A 14478-nucleotide genomic window follows, 5' to 3' on the forward strand; every position below is an offset into this window, starting at 1 on the left:
AATCCATGTTTGAGTATTTTTCTAAATGTCTTTTTGTTCCCTCACAAAAAAATTCACAATTTAATTTTGCAAGAAAAGAACTGAGCCTTTCTTTTTTGTTATCTATAAATGTATCTTTTGGTGACGTCTAAATCCAGAACAGACTCCGCTTGAGACCAATGAAGACATGCTGCTTAAAGGTCATGGAGACTGCAAAGCGTGGGCCTTTTCTTTTAACTCAATCTTCTGTATTTCAGTGCGAGTCAGAGGTGGATGTGATAGCAGAGCAGCTGAAGTTCCGTGCCTGTCTGAAGATCCTGATGACAGAGCTGCGTACGCTGGCCACAGGCTTTGAGGTGGATGGAGGGAAGCTCCGCTTTCAACTCTACAGTTGGCTGGAGAAGGAGATAGCAGCCATGCATACCATCTGCAACTATACGGTACACCCTAGTTATACTTGATCATTTGGTCTCTAATATTTGTTTCCACTTGTGAAATATTAGGTTTAATTGAGTGAGGTGGAGTTATTTATTATATTTCTGAACCCAAAGGTGGAGGGGAAGGAGGAAGATTCAGAGATCGAGCGTTGGAGAGAGCGCACTGCATCAGTTGACATATCAGATGACGCCTTTGAGCGTACAGACGCCGGGGCCTACGAGCGTCACCAGATGGAGCGACGCCGTCTTCAGGCCAAGCAGCAGCACTCTGAGAGGCGCAAGGCGTGGCTGAGGAAGAACCAGGCCCTGCTCAGGGTGTTTCTGTCTTACTGCAGCCTTCATGGAGCCAAGGGAGGAGGAGTCACGTCTGTCCGTATGGAGCTGCTGTTCCTTCTGCAGGAGAGCCAGCAGGTAACTGATAACATTCATGTATGATATCAGCATCTGTAGAGACTGCAGGGTGCTCACAATGTCCACCGGATTAACAGCAGTCTCCTGACTGATCTCTTTGATGGAGATCTCTTTGCCTTGGAAGTTGTACATGTATCTACTTGATAAATGCTGAAAAATCTTTAGTAAAAAGCAAAGATAAATCTCTCTTTCTTGTCTTGTAGGAGACCACAGTGAAGCAGCTGCAGTCTCCTCTCCCTCTGCCCACTACACTGCCTCTGCTATCAGCTTGCATTGCCACCACCAAGACAGTCATAGCCAATCCTGTCCTCCACCTCAGCAACCACATTCACGACATCCTCCACACAGTCATGCTCATGGAGGTTCCACCACATCCCGAACTCATGGATGATCGGGTCAGAATCTTCACTTTGTTTGGACTATGTATAGAGTCTCCAGGCTGTCTCACCGTCATCTGCAGCCTTTCATTTTGCTGTTGAATAATTGAAAGGTTTCTGTCTTTCACTCTCAGGTCAATACTCTGCACACACTAGCAGCATCTCTATCTGCTTGTGTCTATCAAGCACTGTGTGACAGCCACAGCTACAGGTAACCCTGCCTTCCCAGTGCAGTGCTGAAGGTCCAAATATTCATTTGTTTGTAATTTGTGTTCATGTCACTATTCATTCCCAAAAGTAAACTCCCACTGCTGTTTGTTTCCCCCCAACACTGCATCATTCTGAGTCAGAGCAGTAGTTAAACATGTTAGAGATTTTATATTTTTAAAAAGCAATTAAAATGTGTTGCATGGTTTGGACTCACAGTTTATTTTTATGCTAATGGCTTGCAGCAGCCAGACGGAGGCCAACCAGTTTACAGGGATGGTGTACCAGGGCCTATTGCTCAGTGAAAGAAAACGACTCCGTACAGAAAGCATCGAAGAACATATCACTCCCAACTCTGCTCCAGCACAGTGGCCAGGTAACAAAATAACTACTTTTTTGAACGCTGTCATTTTTTGTTTATGCTTGAATTAGACTTCATACTTTTTATTTATTTAATCAGAGGCCAATTCTTCATAAACATCCCATCAGAGTACTCCTTAAATAGTTAAAAAAAATATTCAACCTGAGCTGGTTCATCCTCCAGAATCCTTACATAATGCATACAAAAGGTAAGTGGCATATGTGTGAGCATCAAAGACATGGTCGAGCGAGAACTTGAAGAGCAGAGGGGAGAGAAAGAGTGGAGCAAAGCAGGCAGTCTGTGTTTATACAGAGAAGCAGATGGTGTTCTATAATAGGAGCTTCATGGCCTCTGGGAAGGAAACAGAAAGACAGAGACTGATCACGCTATCATAAAAATGTTTCATAAATGTATTTTAGCATGAAGAAAATGTGTTTTTTTGTTCTGCAATAGAAGTTTTTGTATTAATGTATATCAATCCTTAGACTTGTGCATACATATCACGTTGTTAATGCGTGGGTGTCCTCTCGCTGCAGGTGTGTCATCCCTGATTTCTCTGTTGACGTCTGCGAGAGAGGAGGACCAGCCAAGGCTCAACGTGTTGCTGTGTGAAGCAGTCGTTGCTGTTTACCTTGCACTCCTCATCCACGGCCTGGGCACTCACAGCTGCAATGAACTCTTCCGGCTGGCAGCACATCCCCTCAACAACCGCGTGTGGGCCGCTGTCTTTGGGGGAGGGGCCAAAGTCATCATCAAGCCAAAGAGGCCCGAGGCTCCACCAGGTAGAATGACGAGATTTTCTAGCATATTCCCTTTACCTTAATTTCCATGATCATCATCCTCATTATCAGTGTCTTAAGTCTTCCTCACCTGTCCTCCTAATCTGTCCCGGTCTCTCTATGTTATTTTCATGTCGTCCTTATCTCTCCATCTGTTGACTTTTTTCTCCCTGACCTTCCTGTGATCTCAGGCATCTGATAATATTTCACACTGCAGCCAATTTCCACCGACATCACGCTTTAGGTTAAAGGACATATTGTCGGCATTTCACTGCTTTTGCATTAATAAGCAGCTAAATGACAAAAGATATTTAAAATCCAATAACAGCTTATGTTAGCATACCAACACTTTCTAGCATACATCACTGTTTGATGGTGCTACACCGAACTAGAGGACAGGTGTGAATTACAATAAGTGAACTTATATTTGCAGAGGTTGCTCACATTCCTAACTCAAATAGAGGAACAGACACAGACTCTAATAAAAGAAGTACTAATTAAACTACTCTGCTGGAAGAGAACTGAAACAGAAACAGGCTTTAAATTAACTCAGTATAATAGTAAAGTAAGTTTCTACCTGCTTTTTCCTTGCACAAACAATCTGAACCTTATTGATGTTGGCATTTTGTACACAGTTGGATATTTTTTCTGGTGTAAATTTGCAATTTGGTAGTCAACTGTGCTCCAGTTGTGTTTGAAAATAATGAAAGGCCCGTCTCTGGATTTGAATTGAAGTTTTACGGTATTATACAAGATAGAAATGAATTCCTTTCCACCACTGGGGAACTCTTGATTGTTTGCCAACTCCACGAGCAGGCAATGCATCGTTTACAAAAATGACAAAATCATCAGGGTAGATATAAAGAATAAGATTTATGTAGCGATACCTGAAAACCCCATTAACCCTGTTGGAACGTACCACGATCAGTCCCAATCATGGAGATGATTTATGCCATGTGATAAAGTTAATGTTCTCTCTCCTTAGGCCTGTCTACATAGCTGCATACACATTCACACATCTAGCCAAGTCCTGTCCTGTTATTGCTCCTAAGATGCTGCTGCTGCTGCTGTGTGGTGTCTTGTGTGAGTGTACCCTCTGCCCTGTGTCTCAGTGCCAGCTGATTTTGAGGCAGCCAGGCCAGACGAGTCTCAGGACACAGGAAGACCTGAGCAGAGCAGCCTCACCCAAAACCCCACCCCCATCCCCACTGAAACCCAACGCCCCAAACGACCCCCTCCTCCCATTTCAAGGGGAGAGGGGTCTGGCACTGTGGCCCAAGCAACTCAGGCCAGCTGTGAGTAACTGGGCTGGTGGATTGCAGTGCTGGTTTGCAGGATTGCAGTGCATGGTAACTGTGCAGGTTTGCATTGTTGCAGATGCTTGACTTGACTTACTCCTTTTTCTCTATCGTGCAGCTACCACTGAATGCCCATTACAAACAACAAAGCTAACTGGTGCTATCTGTGTACAGTGTTATGATAACCAAAGGCTGTATGAGCGCGTACATGTGTGTGTGTGTGGTCTGCATTGCATGTATCTGTTGTAACGTCCTCTCTGCTCATCTCATTGTATCATCCCTGTTGTGCTACTGAAGTAACAGCTGGGCCTACTAAGGAGGGTTCAGAAGCCAAGACTGAGACTGTATCTGAATCTGAGACCAAACCAGGTACACTGAGAGGTTATTAGGAGTAATGAAATACTTTCTGTATGTAGACCTGGAAGTGTATACCTAGTTCTGTTGTCCTATTTGTGAATGGTCCAGACTCCAGAGTTAGTTTTTGTAGTAGAAGTAGAGCTCCATCAGAGAACTGTATCAGCTCTCTTATGACAGGATTCAGTCGTTTGTTTGCATCCAAATTTCCGATTTGTAGAAATGAAACCATTTCCTGAGTAGCTGTGCGGTGTAAGTCTGTTGACAGAACTCGACATGGTTCATCCATAATCATTAGACCAAAGTAATCTCTGCTCACATTGTATTTGTGGAGGAAGAAGATATGGGCTGGCATTTAGGCTCCATATCACTGTAGAGCCTGATAAAGCTCTCAGGAAAGTCAGGAGCGTTTCAAAGAGCTGGTTAGGAAGATCGTAAATGCCAGCCTTTTGATAGGAACCACTTTGTAAAATGTCAAAACCTTTTGCCCTTTTGTCAATGCTGCAAACTAACATGCGTGTCACAAACACACAGCCATATTCAAATGTTACACGCTGATTGATGCCTCCCCATCATGATGTAATAAGCACTTATTTAACCAAAGTGACAGTCACACATCTCAGGGTTTACCTCCCTATAGTGCCTTGGAAAAAAAAAAGAAAAACGATATCCACATAATTGATCAACAAAACCCACCATCATTGTCCGATGTGTTTTCTGTGTGTGTATTCTTTGCCCTGTACTACATCAAATATTGACTTAGCTAATTGGCCTGTGTAGTATCTGTGTGTCTAACCGCACTGTCTACTCTGGTTTGTGTCTTGTCTTGTTTTGTCTGGTGCGTTGCCAGAGATTGTCGCCCAGGATAATGGGGCAGGTTTGTGCACATCCTAGTATGTCTTTCCCTTGTGCCTCCATCCTAAACGTCCGTATTTGTGTCTCCCTTTTCTATCGATTTCTTTTGTGTGCTATGACCCATCGAAGTGATTGAACTCAATTGATGCATAGAAGAGAAATACATTTTACAAAACATTCTGGTTTGATGTCAAAGGTTTGCTGTGCCCTGTGTAGGTGTGTGGATGCAGTTTGCTTCCTCCTGCTCTGTTTCTTGACCTTCTTCTTGCTTTGAAATGACGCTGGGTCCCTGCACATCTTCATCATGTGAACAAAACTGTGGCACACTGCAGCCTGCTGCAAACTGGCCTTATCAGAGTCCATCGTGTTTGAAAGATACTGTCTCCCCTTTCCCCCCAAACAGTTGCCCCCCCTCAGCCTGCAGCAGAGGATTCAGACCGATACAGACGGAGGTTTAACATGAGGATGTTGGTTCCGGGACGCCCTGTTAAGGAGACGCCAGTCACGCCGCCTCCTGTTCCAGTTGAGAGACCCGCATACAGAGAGAAATTCATCCCCCCAGAACTGAGCATGTGGGACTACTTTGTGGCCAAAGTAAGGCTTTGAATTACACATGAGGGGACTGGTCTAATGAGATCAGTGATTCATAGCCTTCAGGTTATTAAAAAGTTATCGCTCAATCTTTTTCATGCGCTTGTTTTCCTCCATCATTATTTCCTCCCTCTCAGCCCTTCCTGCCGCTGTCAGACAGCAGCGCTCTGTATGACTCAGACGAGAGCGGCACAGAGGAAGATGAAGACGATGATGACGCCTTCCTTTCTGATACACAGATAACGGAGCACCTTGATCCCAACTCCTACAGGTAGGGCTGACTCCTGCTGTGTTTGTGCACTTGGAACCTGATTCAGATTCTAAACATCTTTTGTGTCTGTTTATGCCGTGTGCAGCTGGGCTCTGATCCGCCTGGTGATGGTGAAACTGGCTCATCACAACGTCAAGAACTTCCTCCCTCTCACTGGCCTTGACTTCACAGGTACACACACACACACACACACACACACACACACACACACACACACACACACACACACACACACACACACACACACACACACACACACACACACAGACGATCACTGATTCTTCACATTTTCTAAAATCTAAATAAGTGTTGAATTTATTCATCGTGGAGAAACACCAAAATGTTTCTGCATAATTTAAATAAACCCAGAAATAAACTTTTTTATCTGTGTTTTTGTTGTCACAGAACTGCCAGTCACCTCCCCTCTCAGCAATGCCGTGTTGAAGACTTTAGAGAACTGGGAGCAGCTTCTGCTGGAGCGAATGAACAAGTTTGATGGCCCGCCTCCCAACTACATCAACACTTTCCCCACTGACCTCAGCGCAGGAGGCGGCCCTGCTATACTCCGACACAAAGCCATGCTGGAGCCAGACAACACGCCCTTCAAGTGAGTATCAAATCATCTACCGTTTACAAAAACACAATTTTTCTTTCTACACCTGGGGAATTAAAAGCACTTTATATTGAAAAACACATTTTAAAATTAATTCATTAATTATAATTATTAAACTCAGAATAGATGATAGCAAACCTTAAAGTCTAAGGTATGACATTAGTGCCCACAGAGTCATTCAGATTGGTCTATGTTTGGTCTTATAAAACTGTTAGAGATGGTAAATGCAGTGAATGCATCCATTCAATCAATCATTCAGTTACTTTCGCATAGTGCCAATTCATGACAAACATTTTCTACAAAAATAAATCTTATATAATTAAAAGCATTTATTAAAGATAAGCAGAAAACTTAGCAAGCTAGTCTGTTACCTCACTAAGCAAAGAGTACTTTCTATTGGTGGAGGAGTCAGTGACATCATCAATGTGCTTAATACTTAGTGCTTACACGACTCCTATTCAAAATAGAAATGAATTATTCTCAGTTAACTACAGAAAGAGTCATAGTAGACAATTCACCTAAGAACACAACATAACAAAGGATTTGAAACACTACCTTAGAATGATGGCTTGCATCCAGAGATCAGAGAAAACGTGTCACAGTCAATTTAAATGTTGTTTTCTTGCTTTTCTAAAGAGCTCTATCCTTATTATATAAAAACATAAGCAGTATTTGATTTTAACTTTGGGACTCCTATCTTGACCATACTACATCTTGGTGCAGTAGGAGTGAGCACTAATGATGATGTACGTCGCTTTGGATAAAAGCGTCTGCTAAGTGAACTGCAGTAATGAGCTGTGTTTTTTTTTCTTCTTCTTTCTTTTAGGACAAAGAACCATCAGTCCTTCCCAGCCCGTCGTCTCTGGCATTTCCTGGTCAAACAGGAAGTTCTTCAGGAGACTTTAATCCGTTACATCTTTACTAAGAAGAGGAAGCAGAGTGAGGTCAGCAGACGACTTCTGATATTTTACTGCATCTCTGTATTTCTACAGCTGAGTGTTCATAAGCTCCCTTGTTTTTTTAACAAGTCATTTTAATTCATTATTACACCAGAGTATGTGTGAATTTTTCATTTTTTCTGTTGTTCACTTCCCCTACCTTTATTAACTCTCTTAGCAACGATATACAAGAATTTGTCTTGGGTATAAATAGAGTGATCTCACAGTGAATTTCCAGCATAAAAGACAAATGTTCAACAAAATAGTGACTGGCTAGAGTTACTGCCTCTACATTACATTATGACAGATGGAGAGACATTTTGGCTGTGTTGAAAAAGTAGCTTAAAGTAGGCCAAGTGTCACCCACAATGATGGAGATTGATGGGATTCGTTATAGTCATCAAACAACTGTCATGCAGCCAATGAACGCAGTGTCAAGATGTCATGTTAGGCGGCAGCAGAAGCCTAAAATAGAAGTCTGCGGAAATCTTCCTTCTTCTAAGAACTTGAAGATGAGTGTGACTAAAAGAAGGAATGAACAAAGTAATGTGTACTATAGAAGGTTATATTTGTTTCATCATTGATTCTTAAACCTCACAGTGTGATTTTTACTCCACACATTTTTTCAATGTTGAGTCAGGGAAATTACACGGGCCAATTACCTATCATTTAAATAGTTTTTTTTTCAAATCTGAATAAGTGGTGAAAATGTTCAACTCAATGCATATAGTATCCAGATAGTGTTTGGAACTTGTGATGAACTTGTGACTTGTTATCACTGCTTTGACTCCTCAGACATCTTTAATCAAGCACACAGTGATGTCTGAAAATAGTTCTAGTTATGTTGGCACTGTCATGACAGCTCCTGAAGCTGCCAGTCCAAAATCAGACAGATCCCATACCCTTAGTTTCTTAAAATTACAACGTAGATATCAGTCCTTTCTAACTGGAATAACTTCAAATGAATCGGTATCTGCCGGGATCCTCTCTGTCGTATCGTCTCCATTCATGACCTCAGCTCCATGCTAATGACGTTTATTTTTTACATTATGTACCAAAGATCCTGTCAACCTTTTACATTTTCTTTTCATCCCATGTTTTACTTTCCTGTGTTTGTGCATGTGTTTTTTGTTGTGCCGTGTTTGTTGTGTTGTGTGTCTATGTTGCCTGTGTGTGTTGTGTAGTCTGTAGAGAACCATATGGACCATTTAAGCCCAAACTGCATAGCTGGAGCTAGCAGTCATAATAAGGTAGTATTATTTACTGTACCAGCTCAGGCCCTGGCTCTATCTTACCTGTCTGTTTGTCAGCCTGTCTGTCTGTATGGGGGAGTCACTGCTAAGCCAAGCGTGAAGGAGAAAGTCCCTTTAAGTTAAAGAAACAAAGATAATGTGTATTGTGCACCCCTGCACAGCACAGGGTTTTGGTTTGCAGCTTTTGTAAACACCAAAGAGGATGATGCTCTTTTGTTTCCTGCTCCAGCTTGGCCTGACAGTGAATTCTCTGGCAACTTTTACTGGGCTACTCTACTCAATGCTCTAAGGCTTAGATCTAACGTTTAATCCTTCCTTTTCATTGGAACATCCACTCACATAACCTCACACCCGATCCCTCCAAATAACACTTCTCCTTATGTTTCTCACTCCTTTCTCCTCTCTAGCTGGACTGATTCTGCTGGACCCAAATGCAAAAAAAAAACAAAAAAAAAAACAACCCCCCCTTACCATTCAGTAGACTTACTAACTGCATGCTCACTTTCAGGGCTGTGTGAGGCTTGCTAATCATGCAGGGTGTTGTCACCAGAGAATCCCAAATCAACTGTCAAAGCTTTCAGTATCCTGTCTGAATGTACATGTGATAACATGTTATGATTATCCTTGTCCCCTTTTAAATGTGGCTGTAATTTGTGCTTCTTTCACATGCAGTGGGAATATTTTTCTGAGCTTGATAGAACAAAGCGGGGGATTCGGACATTAACTGGCTTCTGTACATTAATCTTTCACATTTCCCTCACCTTAGTGTATCCTAAACCCAGATGTATCACTTTTCTTTGCCTTTTGTTCAGGTGGAGGCAGATCTGGGCTACCCAGGAGGAAAGGCTAAAATCATTCATAAGGAGTCTGATATCATCATGGCGTTTGCCATTAACAGGGTAAGTGGAGTGTGTTTGAGAGAGAGAGGAAATTACCGGAAGCACTTTGCCTTTTCAAGACCATCATTTCATAGTTATATACTAGAACATTTCCTGGATGTGTTACCGTGTGACACACAGTAAGGGCTGAATGCATAGTCCAGGATCCTTCTTTTAAATTTTACAAATAAATATCACTTCCTTTCTAGGAAATAGGAGGAATCTTTCCAGAGGTCCACCTTTCATATTGTTGTTTTTTTTACCTTGTTCTTCTCTTCCCATGTCTCCTATCTGCCAGGCCAACTCCAATGAGATCGTTTTGGCCTCCACTCATGATGTGCAGGAGGTGGATGTGTCCAGTCTGGTGGCTGTCCAGCCCTTCACCTGGATCGGGGATGACTTTGATAAGGAGTCGCGCAGGTGAGATCCAATGGAGATCATTCAAAAGAATTCACTCAGCAAAAGAATAAGTAGAAGATTGTTATTTGTATTCCTACATGATGGCGAATATTTGATCAACATGTATTATTCATAATGTTACCTACTGTATGCACGCTTTAGGGGAAATGACACACCTGTTGTGTTAAATTTAGGTCACTCTTTGTTGGGCTCAGGTTTAGTCAGCTCCATCAAACATACATCACTACTGATAGCTAGTTAACGAGGATGTCAACTGATTATTTTAACAGGACATTTTTATGATAATATACAGCTGGGAAGTATGAGAATAAATATAATAATGTTGGGCCCTGTCTTCCTCCTCTTTGCTTTCATAGTTTGGCTGATATATGTAATTTGTATTATATTGCATCGTGTGTGTTTCTATAAAGCTCTTTAAAAAGCTTTGCATTTTTCTGGGTGATCTCTGCAGAAACCCTGTCATGATGTGACTGACTTGAATGTTTTTTTTGAATTGGGTAGATTGATTGGATGATTTTTTATTTTTTTTCTTCTGTACAGCTCTGACGACATAGACCATCGTTCTTCTCAGACCAACATCGCCCAGACGAGCTCCGTCCCCTTTGCACCACCACAGATGCAGGTCTCTGCGTCCATGCCGTGGCTCGGCAGTGGGCAAACCAGCATGGGAGCAAGTGTGGTAAGAGCCTGTTTGGTACATAAACACAGATCAACATAAACATGGCAAAACCAGGCAGGACTGTTTATGCAGTTCTTGTTAAGCACCAGTAAGGGGAATCTAAGATATGTTTTGGAGCTTGCAGACAATAAATAACAGAACATGACTTTCTGTATTTATTTTGTTTCATTACAACTTTTGCTGAACACATATGTACATTTTCTGTTTTCTTGACTCAATTAGTTAAAAAAAGAAACACTGTCACTTTGACAGTTCTGCAGCCTGTGGCCCGTGCACATTTTTAGAAGTTTGTATATTTAATCTGTATCAATGCAGAGGCAAACTGAGCCCTGTCGACTAAACAGCTGTTCTGCTGAGTCTATGTAGGCTGATACAAAGAGGGTGTGTGTTTGCAGAGATGGACACATATAAACACAGATAGCAGCCGCTCTCACAGCCGGATAGCCAAGGGTACAGATTTGCGTCACACCTAAACACAGCCAGGGTTCTCCATGTCCCAGCCATGTTGATAAATGTTGAGTGTGATACACTGAGCGAGACAGGACAGGTTCAGATTGTTGGTTGAGATTGCAGCATTTTAACCGGGAACGATAGTCAGGGGATCCCCAGAGTCAGCAGCACATCATATGACAGAGAAGCAGTGTGCACTAACAGAAATCTCAAAGATGTTTACTCAATTTGACAGCACAAACATTGTTCTCTTCAACAGACCTTCTCTTTGTGTGTTTTGTGCTTCATTCTATTTTTCAGATTATGAAGAGGAATCTGAACAATGTGAAGAGGATGACATCCCATCCCATATATCAGTATTGTAAGTACCTCAGAGGAGGTTATCACCAGATTACATTTTAAATCTTTAAATCTTGTATCTCTCCATTAATATATCTTCAACTCCCATCATCTGCTTTGTATCTTTCCCTTCCCCCCTATTCCTGTCTTTCTTTGCATATGTGTGCGTGTATGTGCGTGTGTGTGTTCATCAGACATGACAGGCGCTCAGGACGGCAGTGTGAGAATGTTTGAATGGAACAGACCTCAGCAACTCATTTGCTTCAGACAAGCAGGCAATGCCAGAGTAACCCGGCTCTATTTCAACTCCCAAGGCAATAAGGTACACACACACACACACACACACACACACACACACACACACACACACACACACACACACACACACACCATACATGCCTTTGTTTAGTCTATCTGGTACGATTGTTCTGATTGCGTGTACTCTTCTTGTAGTGTGGGGTTGCTGACGGTGAGGGCTTCCTCAGTCTCTGGCAGGTCAACCAGACATCCTCCAACCCCAAACCCTACCTGGTGAGGTCACCTTGCACCTCCATCACCTCCTAAATCTCCACCTCAGCACTTTGATAGTACACTTCTTTCCAAACATGAGTCACTAAAATGAACATGCGCTTCTTGTTTTCATTGCCTCGCTTGTGTCGACAGAGCTGGCAGTGCCACACTAAGACCTGCGGTGACTTTGCCTTCGTCACCTCCTCCAGCCTCATCGCTACAGCCGGACAGTCCAACGATAACAGGTCAGCATCTGCACTCACAAACTATAGATACAATATTACACCAATATATAATTTAAAAAAAAAATCATTTAAATTAAAAATATTTCTAAAATATAAACATAATTTAGAGGGAGTGAGCAGTGTGGATGAGCTAGATAGATAGATACTGTATTGATCCCGAGGGAAATTCAAAGCATCCAGTAGCAGGTTACAAAGACGTACATGACATGAAACATTAGCACAGTGTTCAGGGTGGCTGATGTGTAATTAACATCACTGTTAAACCAATGCAGATCCTTCTCTGTTGTGATGGACTCACTCATTTTATTCTTGTTTCATTTTTCAAAGAAACGTTTGCCTATGGGATACTCTGATTTCCCCGAGCAATACCATGGTTCACGGTAAGAAACATCAGCTGCATCACACAGCCTATTTGAACGATTTGTCCTCACTTATTAAGTTTCTTCTGTCCTCTCCCCCACTCCCCACAGCGTTCCCCTGCCATGAGAACGGGGCCACAGTGCTGCAGTATGCTCCTAAACAGCAGCTGCTGATCACTGGAGGCAGGAAGGGCTTTGTGTGCGTGTTCGACATCCGCCAGAGGCAGCTGCTGCACACTTTCCAGGCCCATGACTCAGCCATCAAAGCCCTCGCACTGGATGCCTTCGAGGACTTCTTCGTCACCGGCTCTGCAGAGGGCAACATGAAGGTGAGTGACGCTCCATCACTCGCTCACCAACCTGCCAAAACACACTTACCCGCCCTGTCACTCTGTGATTTTCTTCTGAGGATTAATGTCTTATTGTTGGTACAAAGGGTGGGGGGCTTGATAAAATCAGAAAATCCTCCGTCATACCTACAGATAATCTAGCAGGGGCAGGCTCATCTCTCTGGAGTCAGATTTGACTTCATCACAGTCCCAACAGAGTAGACCAGTCAAACAGCCTGCTCTGACACTCATTGCTCCCTCTTTAGGTTTGTTGTGAGGAAAGTCTGGACTTGTCAGTAGTAATAGTCAATGAAACTTAAAAAGCAGCCATAACCCAGAATATAAATGAGCCCCTCTGTATTGAAAGCAGTCTACTGCTCTGATTCATGTTGAGGCCAGTGTTTCTATTTTGTAACAGCAGCCACGTCTCATTTACACATATTTTTTTAATCAAGGTAAGACAAAGCAAATGGCCATGTACAGATTAAGCCACCAAAAACATCCCCTTTTTCCGTGGTGGGACCGCAACTGTACCGTGCTGGGTCAGTGTTAGGACCTCGCAGAGTCTGAGACTGTAACGAGATTAACTGTAGCCTGTATAACAGCACTAAGCTCTGGTGTAAAACCTCTCAAACAGAGGTTGTACATTTGTCAAAAACAAGTTATATTGGTTGATCAAAGGGGATAAAAGAAACTGCAGGAATTTTTTTTTTTTTTCATACAAAGCAGCTGTGGAGAACAGATTCTATAAGAATCCCTCTTATTCATTTATAGATCAATGCAGACTAGTTCACACGTGTCACCATATTAAATATTAAAATTACTGATGATGATTTCAGTGCATCTTAAAGGATTTTTCTGATTGTGTTGATTTTGGTTCCCCTCCGTGGTCACTGTTTCACCTCATCCTGCTGTCTTGAAGCAGTCAAACACATCAGTCATCAAGAATCTCTGAATTCAAAAATGTAGAAGAAAAGGCCTTTTTCTGCAGAGTGCTGTTAATTATTTTATCTGACAACTCCCTGCTGGTTTCTGTTTCAAGGACAAAAATAACTTCATAGAAATAATCAATTTTTTTTTTTACTGATGACCCGCTTTGCTTTTCTCACTCATTCAGAGACATCAGTATTTAAACAAAACTCCTTACAGGGGCTTTAAAGCATATTGTAAGGAACCTCACCTTATTTCTGAGCATTCTGCTGAATGTTGTTATTTCTCCTCTTTTTTATAAAACCATGCAGCAAAGTGTCAGAGGTCATTCATCCAACATCTGTTCTCAGTGCAAATTCTAAGACACTCGTTCAAAAACTTTATTGTCTATCACATAGTGACAGAAAATTACCTTTTGTTGAGGCTCAGTCACATGAAAACATTCATACTAAGACTCACATTAAGTCATAAAATGTATTCATATTGTCCAGACTGTTTTTAGCCCCACCTTTTGGGTTCTACTCATGGTACCATGCAGGTTATTGTGAAATATGTGTCAGCTTGTTAAGCAGTTAATTGAACAAAGTGACCCACAAAGTGTCACAGCACTAATCT

General features: G+C 42.2%; 1 protein-coding gene across 5 annotated transcripts in view; it reads left to right on the forward strand.

The window, feature by feature from the left end:
* The window catches only part of dmxl2 (Dmx-like 2), a 44198-nt gene that overhangs the window by 27720 nt on the left and 2000 nt on the right, over positions 1 to 14478 (forward strand). For 2 of the 5 annotated variants that reach the window (XM_029278747.2, XM_029278748.2), the window contains exons 33-54: positions 237 to 419; positions 531 to 827; positions 1031 to 1222; positions 1339 to 1415; positions 1657 to 1787; positions 2309 to 2554; positions 3664 to 3846; positions 5462 to 5652; positions 5787 to 5920; positions 6006 to 6091; positions 6326 to 6527; positions 7360 to 7477; positions 8656 to 8721; positions 9537 to 9623; positions 9901 to 10022; positions 10563 to 10701; positions 11452 to 11512; positions 11685 to 11812; positions 11944 to 12021; positions 12154 to 12245; positions 12573 to 12625; positions 12716 to 12933. In XM_029278747.2, the coding sequence (XP_029134580.2) occupies positions 237 to 419; positions 531 to 827; positions 1031 to 1222; positions 1339 to 1415; positions 1657 to 1787; positions 2309 to 2554; positions 3664 to 3846; positions 5462 to 5652; positions 5787 to 5920; positions 6006 to 6091; positions 6326 to 6527; positions 7360 to 7477; positions 8656 to 8721; positions 9537 to 9623; positions 9901 to 10022; positions 10563 to 10701; positions 11452 to 11512; positions 11685 to 11812; positions 11944 to 12021; positions 12154 to 12245; positions 12573 to 12625; positions 12716 to 12933 (3084 nt within the window). The remainder of the gene's footprint in view (positions 1 to 236; positions 420 to 530; positions 828 to 1030; positions 1223 to 1338; positions 1416 to 1656; positions 1788 to 2308; positions 2555 to 3663; positions 3847 to 5461; positions 5653 to 5786; positions 5921 to 6005; positions 6092 to 6325; positions 6528 to 7359; positions 7478 to 8655; positions 8722 to 9536; positions 9624 to 9900; positions 10023 to 10562; positions 10702 to 11451; positions 11513 to 11684; positions 11813 to 11943; positions 12022 to 12153; positions 12246 to 12572; positions 12626 to 12715; positions 12934 to 14478) is intronic. The other 3 variants (XM_020641220.3, XM_020641221.2, XM_029278749.2) reach the window with 2 other exon arrangements.

Source organism: Labrus bergylta, chromosome 3 (assembly GCF_963930695.1).
Source record: "Labrus bergylta chromosome 3, fLabBer1.1, whole genome shotgun sequence".
In the NCBI taxonomy this organism is placed as follows: Eukaryota; Metazoa; Chordata; class Actinopteri; order Labriformes; family Labridae; genus Labrus; species Labrus bergylta.